This window comes from Lagopus muta, chromosome 15, assembly GCF_023343835.1.
Source record: "Lagopus muta isolate bLagMut1 chromosome 15, bLagMut1 primary, whole genome shotgun sequence".
Lineage (NCBI taxonomy): Eukaryota > Metazoa > Chordata > Aves > Galliformes > Phasianidae > Lagopus > Lagopus muta.
In genome coordinates, this window is record NC_064447.1 from 15243806 (window position 1) to 15264128 (window position 20323).

Below are 20323 nucleotides of genomic sequence, written 5' to 3' on the forward strand. Positions count from 1 at the left end.
GTGGGATCTGTTAATCACTGTATAAATTGAAACTTAGCTTTTGTTTTTAATTTTAGTTCTCTTTACTGTTGTTCTTGTGCACTGAACAGTAATTTCCATCTGAAATAGTTGTCTCTCTCCTGACACAGAAGTACCCTTCTCACAACCATGGCAAAGAAAATGCTTTCTGGAAGCTGCGTTTTTCTGCTCTTTCACTTTTGTGTCCTCAGCAACACAGTCACTTACAAAATGAGGCTCTATAAAACTTGACAAGATGTAGCATCAGGTATGTGATGCAGGAGCTTCCGTGTCATATTAAAACTGGGTGGGAGAGGGGGAGGAAGGGGAAAAGATTTTTGACACGAGGTGTCACATTAAAAATGTGCAGGCATGTCTGTTCTGAGGGGCAGAGTCAACTTTAGTATGCTAAAGGGACTTGTTTAAAAAAAAAAAAAAAAAATCAGGCAGGAGCTCCTTAGTGTTTCCTTGACTCTTCTGAGTTGCTAGCCTTAGCATGGCTGCAACCAGCAGTGCTAGAAGGTCCTGGCAATTTGCTGCATGGACTGTTCTGTAAGTGCTGCTCGAACTCAGAGTAGTGCTGCTTCAGAGGTGGAGATTTTGTTGAGATTTGAACCTGGTGAGGTTCCCTGTGAAATATGAAGCATCTTTTGAAGAAAGTATCTGCTGTAACTTTATTTTGTGAAAATGATATTAGAAAAGTAGAGTGTGTGGTCTGTTTTCCTCACTGTTGAGAGTCCCCTTTGCTCTGGCTGTCCTCTCCCACTTGGAATTGTTTTGGGTGAAGGCTTCATAGAGCTGGGGGACGGTTTATTTGTAAATTGGAGAGCTGCTGGTAGACATTTCCAACAGTTTCTTACAGTTCCTGAATAATTATGCAAGGGAAGGAGGAGGGGGTTACAGAGCGTTAAGAGCCGTAAAAGCACCATGAGCGGCCCGCTGCTGTCGGAACGAGCGCAGACCGCCGCTTGCTGCCGCCGCCCCGCCCTCAGCGACTTCTGCCGCGGTTTCCCAGCGCTCCGCGCGGCGGCGCCCGACTTGGCCCAGCGCGGCCCCGGGGAGGAAGAGCGGAGCGGCCGCCTCCCGCCCTGGGCGTTCTCCGCGATGCCACTGCTGATTAACGGGGAGCGGATTGATCTGACTCGGCTCACGGGAGGCGTGATCCGCACCCACCCGCACCTGGAGGTGAGCAGGTGGCCGAGCTCTCGCCGCGGGGTCTGCCCGCTCTTGCCCCGAGGCCGCCTCGCTGAGGGCCGCCTTAGGGCGGGCCGGCCCGACAGCGACGTGAGCACTGCGGCGGCTCTGGGCGGGCCTGCGGAGGTAGCAGGTCTGGGGCGGCTCTGCGCGGCCCCGGCGCGTGAAAGAGGCGCGAGGTGGCTGAAGGGAAGCGTGTCCGCGTCGTGGAGGCGGTAGCTGCCCTGCGGTGAGAGCTTGGCGTGGGGCGGCGGGGGCGGTCGGTGCCCTCGGGTCGAGGAACCGCGGGATGAACCGGCGGCTAGGCATGGACGTCGGGATCGCGGTATCGGAGAGGTGTTAACTTCGTTCTAATACTGTAAACGTTTTAATCAGAACGGCTGCTCGTGGGTTAGGAACTGCCTAACAGAGCTGGTTGGAGAGCTGTTTTTCATAAGAAAGTGCCGTTTTGTGGAAACTGAGTTCTTGTAGAGGGGGGGAAAATTTTAAAAATAAAAATAAAAATTAGTGCAGATTTGATAAAAACTGAAATAGTTTTGTTTTTTTTTCAGCTCTAGTGTAGAAATGTGCACAGTAGCTAGCCAGCGGTGCAGTCAGAGCCCAGGAAGTCAGTTTTCCATCGGTTAAGCATGATGATTAATTGCTACAATTTGCTAGTAATTAATAAGTATATTGGATTGTGGCCATGAAAAGCTGAAAGTTTCACGTTTTGGAGAAGAAGGAAATTTTCTGGCAGGTAGTGATAGGATGAGAGGGAATGGCCTCAAGTTGCACCAGGAAGGTTCACTTTGGATGTCAGGTCAGAATTCCCTGAGAGGGTGGTTGGTTAGGGGAACGGGCTGCTCGTGGAGAGTGGGGAGTCACCGTCCCAGATGGTGTTCAAGAAATATGTAGATGTGGTGCTTAGGGACATGGTTTAGTGGCCAGTGGTAGTGGTAGGTGGACTGTTGGACTGGATGATCTTAGAGGCCTTTTCCGACCTTAACGAGTGTATGATTTTGTGCTGTGTAAAATTGCAAGATCTGCTCTGGCATTGTCTGATGTCAGCTTGGCCCTGTCCTGTTGTTCCTCCATTTACCTTCTATAAAGCAGGGAAAGAGTATTTTCTGTGTGGGGAATGATGGGATTTAACAGCTAGCCAATGTGTGGCAGGAAGATGAAAAACCAGAAATTCAGAATCCTCCAAAATACAAAATATGCCATGTTTGCCGCTAACCTGGGTGCCTTTGCTTTTTGGAGGTGATGTTTCTATCAAGTGGCTGAGAATTCAGCCTCTGTAGTCTTTATTATCATTTATCTTTAGGAAAAGGCAAAACTTCTAAGAAGTCAGCCTACTCAAATTGTGGAACCCAAAGGGCTTCTGTATGTCCAGCAGAGAGAGTTTGCAGTGACCACCCCTAATGATGGTATGTACGAGTGTAAGCACTTCTGCTAAAGCAATTATTACGACAGCAAAGTTCATACACAACCTCTCTCCTTTAAAACAGGTTCTGTGTCTATTCTTGGGTCGGATGATGCAACTACCTGCCACTTAATTGTGCTCCGACACACAGGTATCTTAATGGGTGTTCTGCACACAGCCTGTACCTCTGAAGTAGTACAGCTCAGATCATCACTGGTTTATGCTGCATTAATGAAATAAACTGCAATTTCATTTATATAAACTGACGTCTCAAAAAGTTACAAGGTGCTTTAACTGTGATAAATTCAGAGAGTTTGTGTGTTCAGTACCAGTTCCATGTTCACTTTGCTAAATGAGCAAATCGTAAACTTGATCTGCTTTAGTGGCCACTTTTGCAGCGTCTCACAGGCTGGGTGTGAATGCCAGAGAGTTCAGCCAGCTGGATCAGCAGGGTTTGGCAATAACAACAACAACATGTAGAATTTATGGGAAAGGCTTCCTGTATTTCTGATAGCAAGGGTGTTTCTTGGTCCTTACTGGGAAGGTGTTTGCACCAGTCATTGTCCAGCTGATTTTTATAATGGGACGTACATAGAAATTATTGTCTCATGCAGTCAGCCCATCAGCCCATCTCTTATGCTAGAGGCTACTGAACTAATAGAAATGAGTAGGTGGGGCGTAGTTCTTGCACTACTGTAATAGTGCAGACTGTTGTTGACCTGAATTATGGTAGTGAACAATGTCCACCAGTGTCACTGTCTTCTCACATCTTCCTCAGGCAGTGGAGCCACATGCTTGACACACTGTGATGGATCAGACACAGAAGCGGAGGTGTCGCTCATCATGAGTTCAGTAAAATCTTTCTCTAACACCACAGGTTATGGAAGGTCAGCTTTGCTTTGTTAATTGTTACATACTGTTTTTCACAAGAGTAGCTGCAGTTTGTAAGTTGTGGAACTGTTATCTGATTTTATGGGGTTCAGACAAGGTAACCGTGCAAGAAATATTTCTATAACGGGCTGTATGGAAAATGATAACTATTTTATTGATTTATTGATGATGATGTTGTGGGTATTTTCTATCAGTGATCTAAAGCATGGTTCTATTCTGAATAGTGGCTTTGTAAAAATGCCATTGAGTGGTTTGGTGTTTACTGTTTCTCAGTAACTTTTATTTCAGATGTACTAAACTTTCCAAATAACTGTTTTTAGTTGTTCTGTTTTTCCATGAGAAATGTTGGTCTTGTGAATTCCTTTTGGATCTGAGAATCTGTCTGGGATTTTTCAAGGACCCATACTGGGGAAAAAACAACAACAACAACAACAACAACAACAAATTCTGAGATAGATTTTGGCTAGCAAGGCTTTTCTTCAGTGTGGAGATTTTTTGCCTGTGTAGTTTGATAAGAACAAAAACTCCATGGACTTGGAAAATGTGGTCTCTAGAACTCATGATCTACCTTGCCCAGTTTTGAAAGATGAATGTTGGCCTTGCTAGGTGATTGATGATGCTTCCTCTCACTTTTTTATTGTTTCTGAGACCTTGCACCCAAAACCCCAAAATTGTCACTAGTTGTCTTTGTTGTTGTTTTTTGTTTGGTCAAAAAACCTCACAAACAACGCCTGTCTTTATATAGACACTTCTTGGAGAAAAATGCTGCTGTATGGCCTAGAGTAGTTCTGGAGACCATGGGAGTAAACTCCTTCACATTTAGCTCACTGTTTTTTGGGAACTGAGAGGTAGTTACTGAGTTATGTCCAAAACTGAGGCACTGACCATCACAGATACCATGGGTTTCGATAGAATTGCATGTGTGTAATGCTTGCTGAGGCGTTTTTTTTTTTAAATATTGTGCTGTTTCTTGAATGATTCCTAAGTGTTCAAAATAAAATTACCAACCACAGTTTGCTACACATACAACCATTAACAAGTGAGACTCCTCTAATGATTGCATTGTAGTTTGGACTGGAGATTATTTTGTAAAGGTATTCACTTTGGGATGTCATCTTAACTGCTGTTTCCTGTTATTCCATCTCTGTTAGGCTGGAAGTGCACCTAGTTGGAGGTTTCAATGATGATAGGCAGTTATCACAAAAACTTACTAATCAGCTTCTTAGTAAGTTCACATTTTTTCCACTCTCATGTAGAAAAAAATAGTTCTGACTGGATTTGGGTAAAATCTGCTTGTAATCTGAGCACCATCATTTAATAGGAACAAGTGGGGATTAATTTTGGAGGGTGTTTTCTCTACTTGCAAACTTGCTGAAGAGGAGGGGTTGGACTTCTGAGGCTTGCCTGTGGCCAGGTGTGGAGCAGGGAATTGTCATTTGTTCCTGACATGCATTGCAGGGGGTAGAATGGGAGTGCTGTTCAGCTGGACCTAATTCCTAGCTCTGCTGCTGACAAGCTGATGTGTGATCTTGCCCAGGTGTTGTCACCTGTCCAAATCAGTACATGGTGATGTCTTGATCAGTTACTATTCCTTTTTCACTTTAATGTGATGAGGTAAATCTTAATTTGTTTGCAATTGCCTGATGAAAGATGTTATTTCTGTTCCATGAAATCTGTACAGAGAAGTGGTTATGGTACTTTACAAACAAATTGGGAAACATGAAGTACCAACTTAGACGTTTCAAGTGCCCTGGCTTATGCTAAGCACTTCCCAAACGTAGAGAGGCATTGAGCTCACTGGAGTTTGGAAGAGACGGGCATGTATTGAGGGAGGCGGCTATGGGACGAGGAATTTGGTCTGGCAGATGTCCTGTGCCCCTCTTGCCCTCTCACATGTTATGATGCGATTCCTGTTACGTATGGTACATATTGCATGAGAGCTCAGCACAAAATGTTTTGGTTAACGTATTTTTTCAGCTTCATGGTTTTCATGTATCCAGTTACAATTTAAAACATTATATTTCTATTAGAACTATGGGAAAAAAGGTGAACTTTTCAGGGGAAAAAAAAAAAGTGTGGGATGGGGAAAGGGAGAATTGAAGTACATACAATGAAAGGCTGGGTTTGCTCAATATATATATAACAATTTAGGAAAGTACTTAAATATGTGCAATTAACTAAAGCAGAGTTGATGTGATGCCAGAGCTACTTTAAACAATGGCAGTAAAAGGAGCAAGTGGCACAACTTCTTAACATGCTTTTGACATCTTAAATGGCTACTCTCTGTAAATTACTGGTATGTTTAGGAGCTGTGGCTTTTTCTAAAAGTTGGTTTGATGCAAACCTGAAAAACACTCTTTGTTCTGTTGTGTTATCTATGAACAGTGTATTAAGTCCCTTCTGCCCATCTATTCTGCAGTGTGCAGCACTGATAATCCCCCTGTCTAGATTCAGCACCTGCTTTGCCACCAGTCAGTCTTATATATTGCTGCTATTGTTTTTGCTGTAGGAGCGTTTGATCTCCAACCAGATGATGTTCATTTAGTGACTTTCTGTGTATCAGGTAAGAAATGTCTTCTTGTGTTTTTTTGTTTTATTTTTGAAGAAATTTTAGCTACTGAAATCGAAGTACAGATATTTCCATCCATAGCCTTTTTAAATCTGTCCTGTAATAATGGTACGCATCCTCCCACTTGACTTGTATGTTTAAATTTTATTATTTACAGTGTGTTAATGTCAGACAGCCTGCTCAGCAAAGATTCCCTCAGTTAAGATTGGGGAGGACCTGTGAATGTTACCAGGCCATTTCCTGCCTCTGTATAGCTTTGAGTATTTAGAGAGGCAACTGAGAAAGGAACTTAATGACCTTTGATGTTGTTAGACTGTTTATAGACTCCTCCAGTTAATTTGTAACATGTGATGTCACATAAATAATTATTTCCTTTTCTTTGTATTGTATTCAAGTCATATATAACCTTTGTATTTAAATGTTACTGGTGACTTGCATTTTTGAAAATCGACATCACAGCAGTTTTACTTTTTTTTCCTGGGACTTTTAAGCTGATTTTGGCTTGCGCAGAAAATGGAATGACTAGAGCTGGACCTAGTGATATGAGAGTTCTCCTGTAGGCCCCAACATGTTAATGTTGACCTTATCATCTTTTCCATATTCATTTTAGGCTTTGTCCTGTGTTGATTTTGTTCATTTGTTTTTCGTTCAGTCTTTTTAAGTACTGTTAGCTCAGTTCTTCTCTGGTAATGCACAACTGAGTGAATTCTGTACAGAAAAAAGTCTGGTGCCCTACACATTTGACCTTTCTTTCTTACAGAACTAAATGACAGAGAAGAGAAGGATATTCATTTGCCAATCATTTATGGAATAGGTGAGTTAAAATAGAATTGTTTGGGGCTTTTTTGGTAACTGGATATCTTTTCAGATTCTAGTAGTAAATGCACTGCCTTTAGTGTTTACATAATGCCTGTTGTAGAGTGCTGTTGGAGGTGTGGCAGAAAATAGATGTTCTAAAATAATGGGGCCTGGGGCAAAGAGAATAGTAATTGGCAGCTTCTAAAATTCCTGCTACAATAGCAGTGTTGTGGAGGTAGTTGTTTTAACCAATGTTTGGTAAGAATTAAAATTGAGTCTTAAGTTTAAACTCTATTTCTCACCAGCTGTGAATGTAAAAACAGCAGAGATTTTCCCTGCAACTTTTCCAGAAAAAGGGCCAGATGAGGATTTGCGCTCAGCCCATGTTTTAACAGGAGCAAGAGTGAGTATAAATAAAAGTGGGCAATGAAATTCCAAATCAGGTATCATTGCTAGAAAGTAAGACCACTTAGGGGCAATGAGTTATCGTAATATAGGGGAAAAAAAGCCAAACAGGTTGGTAGCTGTAGTGGAAATGCTGAGTCATGGCTTGAAGCAGTGATGGAGCACCTGGTAGGAAGGCAGGGCAGCCCAGGGAGCTCAGGTGCATGCAATGCAATGCACTGAGTGATGGAAGGGTGGAACCAGGATCCAATCCCCTTTCCAGCCCTCATGTAAGGCTGGCAGTAGAGGCAGAGGGATCTATCTGGAGATTCCTGTTGTACCTGAGGCATTCCAAAGGTAAGCAGTTTTCTTCCCTTGTTTCTTCACCTGCTGCTGCAGTATTTGTGCTTGTTCTCATATGCTGAAGCCTAGGATTTTGCTACTCCACTATTATTGCTGTACTTTCCATCACATTATAGCATTACAGCAGTACAAATGCTTTCCAGCTTAAAGCATTTCTTTGTCTCTTTCATTTGTTTAAGTGCTGTCTAACTTCTAAGGCTCCCTGTAAACAGTTCTGTGTTACTGCAGCTGACAAACATTTATGATGCAAAGACTGAACAACTACACATTGGACCTTATTTCTGGAGGCCTTTCCCACATGTGGATTTCTGGTTAGAACAAGACGATCAACAGATTCTACAGGTACTCTTTAGCTGAGAACAGAAGGGGTACGGCCTGTCAAAGCTCTCCTCTGCCTATAGTAGGGGAGGGGGAAAAATAATTGTATTAGAAGGGAGAGTAATTGAGAGCTTTTGTATTCTGAATTTCAAGCAGCTCTTGCTGTCATCTTGTTTTTCAGAATCTTTCCACATCGCCTTTGGCTGAGCCACCCCACTTTGTTTCCCACATTCGTTCTACGTTAACATTTTTAAAAGCACATCCATTTCCATCTCATTCCCTGTTTCCTGATAGAAAACCTCGCATATACAAAAAAAATGAAGAAGGGTTGTGGGAACTGGTTTGTTCTGACAAGGCCTAACTTGGAACCCAACTTCAGCTACTTTAGGGAAGCACAGCAGTACCAGAAGAACAGCAAGTTGTAAAAGCATGGTGTGGGTCATGGATAGTAGGATTCCTATGCTTTTCAAATAAAATATTTCAACAGAAGTAACGTTTCTTCTGCATTACTTAAGTAGGAACCTCAATTACTTTGAAGTAATTGTTTTTTGTTTCAATGCGTATCTGTGCTGATCAGACTGCTATAATACAGACAGATGGCAGTGTTGCAACCCAGAGGCTAGAAGTCACCATATGAACATGGAGTTGAGAAACTCTTTTTCTATGTAAAGTGAAAGAAAGTTGCTTATGCTGAAAATCTACTGCAGCTTCTACAGGAACTTCATTCAAAAATATATCTTAAGACTAATAATTTGAAGATTCTTTATTGAAACAATCAAAGAAGAGCTGAAGAATGAAGCTCATTCCACCAAAACTACTGGTTTAACAATTCCAAATATAAAAACATTAGAAAATAATCACTGTGGTGATAACTTTATTCCCCACAAATTACTCTTGTTAACTTATTCATTGCACCAAAGAAATCGCTGAGGAAGACTAGTCAACTTAACTGTTTTTGCACTTCAGAAAAATTGTACTCTAATTTACATAAGTTACTGCAAGAGCAAAACCTACCCACGGGATTTAGATGCTGAAAGTCAAATGAGGTGATGTTACTATAAAAAAAAAAAAAAAAAACCCTTCATTTTTCAGATCAAAGTTAATCCTACCCCCATTATAGCCATTAAATTGACACCCTTTGCAAAAAAACCCAAAGCAAACTATAGTACTTCTGTGTCTAGCTCTGTAGGGATTGAAAGATTTTCTCCAAACACCTTGTTGCAGAGCAAGCTTTCCAAAAGATGTTGCTTCCACAAGGGGCTCTGGAAACTTCCAGAAAAGCAACTGCACTAAATCATGTGAGGGCTGGGGGGAAGATCTGTACACTGTAGCTTTTGATGTATCCAAAGCTTAACTTGTGCCTTACATAGTCCTGGACACTATGAACTTGCACTGTAGAGTAAATAAACTATATATTTTCATTGAATCTGTACAACTCCTGCCCTAGGAAAGTTAAAGTTATTCAAAAGTAAGTGTTGAAATCAGCACAAATATAGTGGGTTTTTTTTTTTTTTTTAAGCTTTGCTCTACCTTTAAAAATATATAACAAGGAAAGTCCAGTTAATGATACTACATGTGTTACCAGTGCCATGCAAAGGAAAAAAATGTATTGGTGATTCTTTTTAGTGGTAGAAGCAAGAGGCCATTTAGGCATGCAGAGGCACTATTTCTTTCTGAACCGCTTAAAACTCAGTAACTTACTTTAGTCCTCTTACACTCAGGGCCTCACCTGAACAGAAAAAAAATAGGTGATGACAAAGTACAATTCAGTGACTGCTATATATACACACAGGCACCCATCCCTAACACTGACTGCACCACCGCTGCTTGGCAATGTTCTTCATAAAAGTGCTGAAAGAAAAAAAAAAAAGCAAAAGTAGAACTGGCATGACTAGGCTGTTTTACTGAAGAGGTTAAACTGAATATTTAATATAAAAATGTTTTAAAAAAAAGCAGTTTCTTAAAAATATACACATAAGATCAATTTACAATTGTTGGGTGCAGCTGTATTCTTTATCTTATACATGGCTGCTGAGTCAGTATCTACTGTCAAGCCTGAAATCTTATTGGAACTGTAACTGCCTATTTTCTTGACAAATGTTTACAAGCAGTCAGGCAGTTAATAAATCTCACTGCAACTTTGTTGACACCAACATGTACAGGATTAAAGCAACTGTACTAAGTGTACACAAAGACAAGTCTTTCCTGCTTGGGGAAAAGTTCTATGTGTGCAAAATCCCAGTTAGTAAGTTACAGTACTTATATTACTGTATTAGTGTGTGGCATTGTTCACATTTTAAATGCATCATTAAAATATCCTGCCCTTTGAGGCTTGTGATTTATGCAGACAGTCTTAAATCCAGAGTCTGGTTTTTATCTTTGATTTCCTTGTTCTACATTTGTGCAGTCATTTGGTGATCTGCTGCTTTGAATGTCCTCGGTATCTTTATTTGTTGCCTGTAGCACCTCCTTGGGCAGCTCTGTTTTTAATGTCTCCAGTGGTCTTTGCTCTTGGCCAGGTGATAGAGTTGGGGGTCTCTGAGCCAGCTTTTCCAGATCATCACAGTGGCCAACTGAACTGGTCTCATTAAATGCATCAGAATTTCTGAGGCCCCTTTTAAAAATTTTCTGACCTGTAAAATGTTTGAAGAGTACAGTACCAGTGATGCCATCAAATGTGAAGTGTAGTACACAGAAGGCAAGTTTCAAAGAAAGCGTCTGAATTTTACAACTACAAAGAAATAGATTTTATTCAGGTGCTAATCTGTACCCTAACCATATAAATACTTCCTTCCACTTACACATACATGTGCAAGGCAACAAGCGCCAGTTATTTTATCCTCTGTACACAGAAACTGTTATAATTCAGCTGAGAAACCTATTCCAAAGTCATTGTAAGGTGTAGAGTTTCACTGAAAATCACAGGCTAGAAGCCAGCCAGAAGTTAAAGAGGGGTGTAGAACTATGGCTTCCCTGAGAGTCAAATCTACATTAATTACTAATATATCTAAATGGAAAATGCCATGCATTTAATAGTTATTCACTCTAGAATGGCTTTGTCAACACAGTATTAGGTAGTAACAGACAGGTGCTCAAATACACAGTAACATATTACTTACGCTTTAACTTCAAACACAACTACTAAACCTACTATTTTTTATTTATTTTTTTAAACTCACCCTCAGTACTCATAGAATGACTTGGGTTGAAAGGGATCTTAAAGATCACCTGGTTCCAACCTCCTAAGATAGGCAGGGCTGCCACCAACTATTCCAGAGAAGGACCCAAGACTTCACACACACTTTGGGGGGGATAAAAAAATCTTATATTCCTAGAAGAATGTTTTAGAAAATTTACTGTGGTAGTATTCTGTGCTATGTTTAAACTACATTATTTAGGGAGGACTTAAGATCTAATTCCAGGTATTTTAACAGAAAGGAAAATCATGCAGGTCCTCTAGCGTCACTCAAGTCAGATGTGTGCTGAGGCCAGGGTGTTTCAGCAAGTTTTAGAATAAAATCGCAAAGCAGAAACTTACCAGAATGTCTTTGCTTTGCGAGGCTGGAAGTTGGAGTCGGTGGTGGAGTAGTACCTGTACCTTGGGCTTTTGATACATATGTAGATTCTGTGGATTCTAGTGAACCTGCAAGTCAAAAGGAAGTAGCAAGCTGCAAGTTGAATATAGACAAGTTCTCTTTTCATCAGTTTTTTTTTTTTTAAAATAATATATATATATAATTTAATATATTATTATATATTAAACTTGCTTATATATGTACATATATATATATACACACACACACATATATATACACATATATATATATATATACACACACACACACACACACACACACATATATATATATATATAACAATCTTGTTTTTAGTGCAGGTTTCTGAAACTGCCTGTCTGCAGTTAATCTGAAACTGCCACTCGACTGTAGCTGGTTTCTGAGTAACTGGGGACAGAGTTGCTGAGTCTTAAAAAGATGAATAAAGTTCCCCTCACACTCACTTTGCAACAATGGTAGACACCCAGTACTCAGTTTTCCCTTTTCTTCGAGGCTTGACACATCCCCAGCTGCAAGCCATCAATCACTGCACTTTGAAAACATATCTAGTTATAAATGGTATAAGCATTCCCAAGGAAGCCTTACTGTTGTCTTCACTAAGGATCTTGAAGACAATGTATTGAGAATAAGATTCCAAATGCAGCAGAAAGTCTTCCCCACTAGCTCATCTATTTATACATGTAGCATTTGTTGCAAGAATAGGCACTTCCATAGCATGTCTGGCCAGCAATTGTTCCTCTTTTTTTTTTTTTTTTTTTTTTTTTGCCAGTATCTAATAGAGCTTTTTTTTTGTAAACTATATAAGGGATGAGATTTTCTCATCAAAGTGTTACAGAAATAGTGAAGAACATGTTGTTCCTTTACATCCCAAGGGTGCATTATATCACTCAATTAGCACAAGAAAGTGTTGCTGTTTCAGTATAAAATTGGAAACATTTAGAACACAGCATAACATGGCTGCAGATGCACGGAGTCCTACCTGCTGTTAGATTAAATGTTCTTCCTTTTGGTGAGGCTTGGAATGGAGAAAACCAGTTCAGCACAGAACCTACTACGGGTATTTGTCGTAGCAGCCCCTGTGAAGTCCACAATTAAAGACCAGTGAGCCAGGTAACCACATCATGACAAGCTGTTACATAACTTCATAACCTTACCTCTTCAAGAAGTCGTTCTTCATTTGCTTTCTGAAGCTGAAGTTGTGCTTCCTGTATCCCTTTTCTAACAACTTCAGTCATGTTCTCCAACAACTAATGAAAACAGAAATTACATCATCCTTATGTATATTATGTGTATTTGAAATTATATTTTTAATTCAGGCTTTGAGGATGTAAACTAAACAGTCAGATTTTTTTTTTCTAATTTAAATCTGCATTTTATGAGAACTCTTTCATTACTACTGTAAATTAAAAGCCATACAGACCGACCACAGGATTTTTAAAACTATATATATACACCCAGAAGGCAGAAGTCACATTTGATACTGCAAAGGCCTAACAGCTTACTGAGGAAACAAAAGATGAAAAAACAAAGATACAGTTTTGTTATGTGCAAGACAAATGCCAATTTGCCTAATATAATATGAGCTTTAACATCAGAGTCCTTGGTGACAGGCACTTCCTCCAAAATGCCTACAGTTTGTGACTGCATGCTAATAAAAACAAAATGAAAAACTGAAAAGATGATTTGGTCATCACAGCAAGCTAAATAACCCAGTGTAACAGGGGGATATATTGTTTGCAGAAGGGGGTTGAACAACAGTTTTGAAAACAAACAAACAAAACCAAATAACACACACACACACACAAAAAAAAAAAAAAAAACAAAACACCAACCAACCACCAAAAACCAAACACCACAAGCTGCCCTGAGGGTAGTACAGAAAAACAAAAGATGCTGAAATGCTCTTGGATTTATTAACACATACTCTTGAATTTTCTTCAATTTCTCTGCCTGTTGCTGCAATAGTTTCAACTAACTCTGACACATCCAGATCCTCAGTTACCATGCCAATGTAAATGCAGTTCTTCTGTCCTCCAAATTCTGGGCCTGTGAGCATTGGGAGAATCAAGTGTTGGTAATATATTGAGAAGTGTTACCACAATACATTCTATGCCCATACTTACAAATCTAGAAAGCCTTATATATGCATACAACGCGTGCCCACTTCAGTAATTAAGTGCAATATCTGCAACAGGTTACACTGCATTTCACTAGATACAAAATTTCTTGACAGCCTTAAGTTTACAGAGAGGTGCACCTGCAGTTTTCATTCTTTCTGGCAAGAAACCGTTTTTAGGTCTAGTTGCTCATAGGTTAGTTTTCACATATTTTGGTGAAAACAGTGCAACTTGCTCGAGCTCTGCTGAACATTTATCAACTGAAATAGGGAGCAAGGGGAACAGTTACAGATGTTGGTTATAAATTAACTACATATACAGCAGTGTAATTTTGCATTTTAATGAACTATGTACGTGTGACCTGCTGAAAGATCATAATGCAGCCAGGAAGACATCTTGCGTTGAAGCTGATAGTGATTTTTTTTTTTTTTTTTTTTTTTTTTAAGTGCAGTTACCCAGAGAAAAAGTGAGATCCGACTCCAGCTCATTTAATTTTTTCAGAAGTTCTGTGTTAATTTTTTCCAATTCTTTTTCTTGATTGTCATCATTCTTCCCATCACTGTGATAGCTGTATGTTCAAATCAAGCCAAGAGATAGTAATTTCACTTTAGAGTACATAAACAAACCCCACTGATCTAGCTTGTTTCTACAAAATTCTGTATTTTACAAACCAAAAGCTGAAAACAACTTTACAGATTATGAGATTAAGGGTTGGGAGCAAGGGGAAGGCTGTCCAATGCAAACTTAATCGAATACAACATTTCTAGGTAACATATTGATTACTTCCAGTGTTTTGATTTTACAGAATCCTTCCCAGTAGACTGTATCAGATGACTGGAATAGACACTCAAAGGGCTCTATTCACTATGGAAGTGAAGGATATGAATGTATATTATGCTTAGTATAATTAAGCAGCATTGCACATTACATTCTTGCTTAACAGACCAATACGCTGCCTCCCATATTAAAAATACTTCTGTAATTTGCTTAAAAAGCAATTCACCTTTTCTTAAAATAAACAATATAAAAAACTTGTTTAATTGAAAACAAAACATGCAAACACTTCAGCGGGGGCAAAGCCAGATAATCGCAAGCGACACACATCCAAATCACTACCAGAGATATACTTTATTCCTTCCTTTCCAATAGTGCGCTGCCTATCCACCCATAAGGAAGAAAATACTGAAAGATATACCTTACAATACCTAATCCTGGCCAGCTGAGATCTTCAATATACAACAGGCCTACTGTTCTTCTCACTTCTTGCTCAAACTCCTCTCTCAGTTGCAGTGTACTTGTCAATACTGGTATCTTCATTTTTAAGCAGTCTACTAACTGATCAACATCTTGTATTTCAGTTCCTAAAACTAAAGAGCCTGTGGTATTAGCATGCAGTGAAAGTGAATGGACACGCACAGATGTCTGAATTAAACAAATACTCTGTAAATAAGCCACTGTAAGTCAATCACAATTTTCAGATAGTACTGAGATACCTTGATCTGTATGTACCGAAGTCTTTTCTTCGTTTATCTATGCACTGTTAAATCGAAACAATCTGAGCTAAGGATTTCACAACAATGAGATAGTAAGAAAAATTACTGATGTTACAAACTAAAAAGGACAATACATTTTTTCATTACATCAGTAGCCTCCATCAGAAAAAAAATCCTTTTAACATAGCTAAACAGATAACAAATTAGTTCCTGTAGTTTCCTTTTAAAACTGTAAAAATCTCAGCATCATCAAGCAATTTTATTCTACAGATCTAGTTTCCCTGTGTACGTTATGGATCCTCTCACATCAACGTCATGCTTTCTGATAGCCTAAACCATCCTACAAAAGCTAGAAGCAGCTACTGTTCATCATCTGATCCTGATGCTCTCTTTTACGTTACTCTATGCAGCTGCTAAGTCTAAACAAACTATGTATTTGGTGCTACCTTAAGCAAATTCTCAGCAGTTTCCAAAACACAGATTTGTTTCTCTGACATCAGTAATTACAAAAATAATCTAGAGGTTTAGAAAATATTTAGTCTACTTAGTTGTATTTTGAACATAAGCACCACTTCAGTGAAGAATCACCTGTGTAGAAACATCAAGCATCTTTTTCCTTACGATAAGCAGCTGTGAAAAGGAAAGGCTGGGATGATTTATCCTTTGTATTTCTTGTATGACTCTCAGAAACAAAGTGTTTATCTCCCTTGCTTTTCCTAATAAGTTTACAAATGTAATTCACAAAAATCTGTCTTTGCAGACGTAGTGAGGACACGTACAGTATTTGAGCCATGTCTAATGCACCCACTACAGAGGCACACCTGAAGTGATAAAGCCAGTATACTTTATTGAAAATATAAATAATCCTCATAATCGGACAATACTGTAAAGTTTCTCGAATGTATCTGATTTTATACCAGGAGACTGACGTACAGTTTTATAGCAAACTCCAGTGTTTACAACTGGCTGAGTAATGTGAATGTTACCTGCAGAAGTCATTAATGGGCTGAAACGCACACATGTGCCTTCATCTTCCAATTCTACCACATCAATCCCACTGGCAGGAACGAGCTGTGCCAACTGCTCTCCTAGCTGAAGAAGTGAGATACAGTTAAAGGAATGTACAGATATGACCTCACAGTCACCGACTTTGCACAGGAGAACTACTTGCTAAACAGTTTTCCGTATTTGTTAAAATCACCGCTGGTAAAACAACAACAACAACAACAACAACAACAACAAAATAAAAAAAAATTCACCTTGCCAGTAAAAACAGATAAATTGGACATATACTTAAAATCATGAAAACTCAGCATAAGCTGTAAGTCTGAAACTTCTGCAAAATCGTTGAGTATGCCATGATCATTATGTAATTGTTCTAGAATAGTTGTGTGCTCAGCTCTGTGAGCACAGGTTTCCCCCCAAAAATTCTAAAAGCTAGGAAAAAAAGCCTGTCTGCTCACAACTAAACAAGCACTGTCAATGGAGTACCTTGCCAACTAAAAAGAATTCTGAAGTTTTCACATTTTCACCCAAGCAAAACAAAACACTACCAAATGTTTAAGATGCAGTAATAACATTAGTAAGAATTACATGTTAAAGAAAAAAAAAAAAAAAGCAGCATGAAAACAACTGCTTCAGAGCAAATCTTTCTTCGTAATCCAAAATGTCCAGCTGATTTTGCTAAGAACATTAGATCAGGAATAATTACTAAGCTTATCTACCAAAAGCTTTATTATTACTGATGAACCCCTGGAAGAATTAAAATCTCTTACCCACTGATTGAAAGTGTCATAAATGTGTCCTTCATTACTTATTACACGGTGCTGAATAGCTGAGGTCTGTGCAGCATGTGGTGTTTGATCTGAATCCAAAAACACAAGAATTACAGAAGGGGATTTGTATTTTCTTAACTAACCAAAAAGACAACCTGAAATTTAGACAAAAGGTGATTACATTTCCTAGGTAACATAACACATCTAAACTCTGTACTGAACAGGAAGCAGACTAATGAGGAATTATTAAACAAAAAAATATTAGAAATCAGTTGTCATAGCACGCAGTAAGGTTTAGTTTTAACATTTTAAAATTCATTTTTAACAATTTATTTTTGTTTTAAACTACACAAACATAATAGTAAGAATTTAAAAGCCCATATTACACACAAAATATGGAGAAGGCAGCCAAACATTTTACATCCTTATATTTCAGGTGGGCGACTTCTGCCTATGTAAAGCTATTCAAACAAAATGCATCAATGTAAAAATAAGTCATTTTACTGGTCCAAAATGAATGTTTCTTTTGCAAGTAATGCCACTAAGTAGATGAAAAGCGAAAACCTTCCCCCACGTGAATCACAAAAAAATCCACAGTATTAAAATCAACGCTCACAGCAAAACTGTAAAGTTTTCTAGTAGTCAGTTGCCTCACCCAACCAGGTATCTTCTCACTCTCCACAAACAGCACAAAATCCTCTGCTGTAGCCAAGAGGACATAAAAATTCTCTTTTGGGAGAGCACATCCAAGGATGTTCTCTGCCCTGAGCTACGTTTAGTGTGGCTTCTGTACCCATGACAGTACTTAAGAGACCTGTTCCTAATGGAAAAACCTGCTATTTTTAAAACTATGCAACAGAAAACAGCAGTAAAAGAGAGAAATGCAGTTCTTGCAACTAGCCACTAAACATTTAAAGGAAAAAGGGAAGCCTCAACAAAAACCAGTAGAACATCTTCCTTCATCAGTACCTTCAAACACAGCTTGCAGTTTATGGGAGATGATTAATAATCTGCTCTCATGATCAAAATCACGTACAAATTTCAGTCAAGATAGTAGAAATTACCCACTATGAAAATACTGAACCTATAAAAAAAAGCTGTGTGGTTTTATCACTAGATAAAGCTATACCTTTTTAAGGATAAGTTAGACAAGAGAAGTGCAATAACTTACCTAATAATTTATCTATTAAAAAGACCCCAAAGAAATAAAAATACAGATCACCACCAAACAAAGTAATCCAGCAGCAAGTCATGTACCTCTATTTAAATGCTTCTGGAAGAATTTGAAAACCACCACTGGTGAACTCAGTTCATCTTCAACCTTAACAAAAATAAAATACTAAATATATTTTCAAATATATTTTTTTAAACATTTACCAGTGAAGAATTTTTTAGACTGCTGAGCAAAGCAAATAATTTTGTTCTAACTGCAGTAACATTGTTCATACTATCTCAGAAATAGAAGTTAACTCTTCAGGAATGCGAGTAAGCATTTCAGCACAGACAGTGGAGAATAAATCATGACTTAAAACATGCACAACTAAACTTTGATCATCATAAAGCAGGAGAACCACGCGCATTCACTAAGAAATGTATTTCAGTAAAGAATGTTGATTTAGCTTTAGGTATGCTCAGATATTAATATTTAAAGAAAATTTTCTTCAAAATCACGCCAGAATCATTGTGAGACATCAAGAAAGTTCCACCAGGAATAACAAGAAGATAACTGATTCTCATTTTTGGGTAGGAGAGATGCACTAGGCAACCTCTGTAAGCAACTAAAAGCATAATCCTACAAATGCAAGGTTTATTCAGGCAGAAGGGGCAAGTGCCACAGTAACTTCAACTCTCAAAGCCACTAACACTCCTAGAAAAAACACCTTTGCAATAAAAGGATTATTGTCACTTGGAATGATCCTAAAAAAAAAAAAAGCGCGTGTTAAATAGAACATTCAGAAAAACTGAATTTGGAATTAGTACATTAGATGTAATTTCCAAAACAAATTCTGTTGCAAGACTGTCAGCTAGGATAACTTTTACATTTAACTTCCCAGGTTTTACAGCATTATCTCATGGGCAAGATGCAGTCAGAATCTATGAGCTTTAAAAAAAAAAATGATTTATTAAACCTATTATCAGTTTCATAAATGTATTACCAAGAAGATAAAAAAGGTGTTTTAAACAGAAATCAAATTGAAGTCTGGAGACAATTTCTGGATGTCAGCTCCACTGAGTGCAAGCGTTTACAACGAAGGAGCAAGTACAATCTTGAGGTCACACGCAAATGAGCTACATAATTTCACTGAATACTTGAATTTAATCAAAAAAGATTCCAAACATTTTCAAAGTAATTACTACTTATATATAAATAGTATTTTTAGATAGTAAAATAAATAGTATAATAGTATACATATTTTATATATATATAGTATATATAGTATATATAAAAAGTATATATATATAGTATATATAAATAGTACTTTTAGATGATGTCTTTTGAGTCAAAAGTTGTTTGTATCTTTTAATAGGTCAAGACCTATTAAAAACTATTCAACCAAAGTATTAAATGCAGACTGTACCGAAGTTTTAATGAAATCCAGGTTTTTCAAGTTTTCCAGCAACCTTTGACTCTACAAGAGAACAGCAGAAGGGAAACAAAATAAGGGCAAAACACGTAAATTATTCTGACAAACTAAGTAGTCACCAACATAATTTCTATTTGCAAACAAAAGCCAATGAAGTGTGGGAGATGCATTCAGTTCTTCTTTATAAATTTAAGTTGTAACAGGAAAACGTTTTCTATCTCTAGTAAAACAACTAACACAAAATGCTTTTCATTATCTTAATGTGTTCGTTGACAAAATCCTAGGGGTACTACAACTCAGTTGACTAACTAAAGCACAGTATGTAGGTGTGAGAAAACTGTTTTGCTACAATAGCATCTGTTTATAATAGCTTTCTAAATTATTTTCATTACCAAAAAAGACATTCTTACAGTGTGGTTTTAGACTATCAACAGGCTAGTACAAAAGCTAAGATCACTCTTAGATGCCACAAAAAAAAAAAACAAAAAAAACCCAAAAAAACACACAAAAAAAACCAAACACAATTTGATGACTAATTATATTTTGTCACTCTGGTCTTTCATGCCAGTAGTTTCTTCACTAACCTTTACAGCAACTTTCCACTTTCCACATCCTTTTAGTCCCTCTCTCAATCTTAAATTTCTTTAAAAACTTTAAAGCTACAAATGTTTTGTATATAAACGAGGCATTTCCTGACACATGTTGTATTGGACTATATATATATTTTTAAAATATATATATATATATTTTACTTTAGTAATGATCTTACTTTGAAAACAGTGCAGTTGCTATTGTATTTGAAGAAATGAGTTGAGATTCTTTTTTGTTCAGCTTTGTAAATTTACTGTTACTTGAATTCATG

At 38.1% G+C, this 20323-nt stretch overlaps 2 protein-coding genes across 14 annotated transcripts in view; one reads left to right on the forward strand and one right to left on the reverse strand.

Moving 5' to 3' along the window:
• On the forward strand, positions 1 to 9792 carry NTAN1 (N-terminal asparagine amidase). 5 transcript variants are annotated; one of them, XM_048961200.1, is made up of 11 exons: positions 1 to 265; positions 850 to 1182; positions 2495 to 2597; positions 2679 to 2744; positions 3372 to 3480; positions 4636 to 4709; positions 5994 to 6047; positions 6814 to 6867; positions 7157 to 7254; positions 7827 to 7940; positions 8098 to 9792. In XM_048961200.1, exons 2-11 carry the CDS (start codon positions 925 to 927, stop codon positions 8275 to 8277), a joined length of 1110 nt encoding a protein of 369 aa, XP_048817157.1. In that variant the 5' UTR covers positions 1 to 265; positions 850 to 924; the 3' UTR covers positions 8278 to 9792. The 5 variants fall into 5 exon arrangements, with proteins under 5 accessions (XP_048817157.1, XP_048817158.1, XP_048817160.1 ...); XM_048961201.1 differs by lacking the exon at positions 2679 to 2744; XM_048961203.1 differs by lacking the exons at positions 3372 to 3480; positions 4636 to 4709.
• Positions 8662 to 20323, reverse strand: part of PDXDC1 (pyridoxal dependent decarboxylase domain containing 1) — a 30301-nt gene continuing 18639 nt past the window's right edge. For 6 of the 9 annotated variants that reach the window (XM_048961191.1, XM_048961190.1, XM_048961193.1 and 3 more), the window contains 11 exons: positions 19456 to 19506; positions 18134 to 18197; positions 16877 to 16965; positions 16088 to 16193; positions 14804 to 14975; positions 14064 to 14176; positions 13416 to 13537; positions 12646 to 12738; positions 12471 to 12567; positions 11455 to 11559; positions 8662 to 10549 (listed from right to left, as the gene is read on the reverse strand). In XM_048961191.1, coding sequence (XP_048817148.1) covers positions 10290 to 10549; positions 11455 to 11559; positions 12471 to 12567; positions 12646 to 12738; positions 13416 to 13537; positions 14064 to 14176; positions 14804 to 14975; positions 16088 to 16193; positions 16877 to 16965; positions 18134 to 18197; positions 19456 to 19506 — 1272 coding nt within the window. In that variant the 3' untranslated portion in view covers positions 8662 to 10289. Of the gene's footprint in view, positions 10550 to 11454; positions 11585 to 12470; positions 12568 to 12645; positions 12739 to 13415; positions 13538 to 14063; positions 14177 to 14803; positions 14976 to 16087; positions 16194 to 16876; positions 16966 to 18133; positions 18198 to 19455; positions 19507 to 20323 lie in introns of all 9 variants that reach the window. The other 3 variants (XM_048961198.1, XM_048961195.1, XM_048961196.1) reach the window with 3 other exon arrangements.

What these genes read in the sequence shown, in the direction of transcription:
- NTAN1 (XM_048961200.1), top strand. Translation starts at nt 925, where the DNA reads ATGAGCGGCCCGCTGCTGTCGGAACGAGCGCAGACCGCCGCTTGCTGC. An exon ending in AGTGACCACCCCTAATGATG is followed by an intron (nt 2,598 to 2,678) that starts GTATGTACGAGT and finishes CCTTTAAAACAG; the next exon opens with GTTCTGTGTCTATTCTTGGG. An exon ending in ACTTACTAATCAGCTTCTTA is followed by an intron (nt 4,710 to 5,993) that starts GTAAGTTCACAT and finishes TTTTTGCTGTAG; the next exon opens with GAGCGTTTGATCTCCAACCA.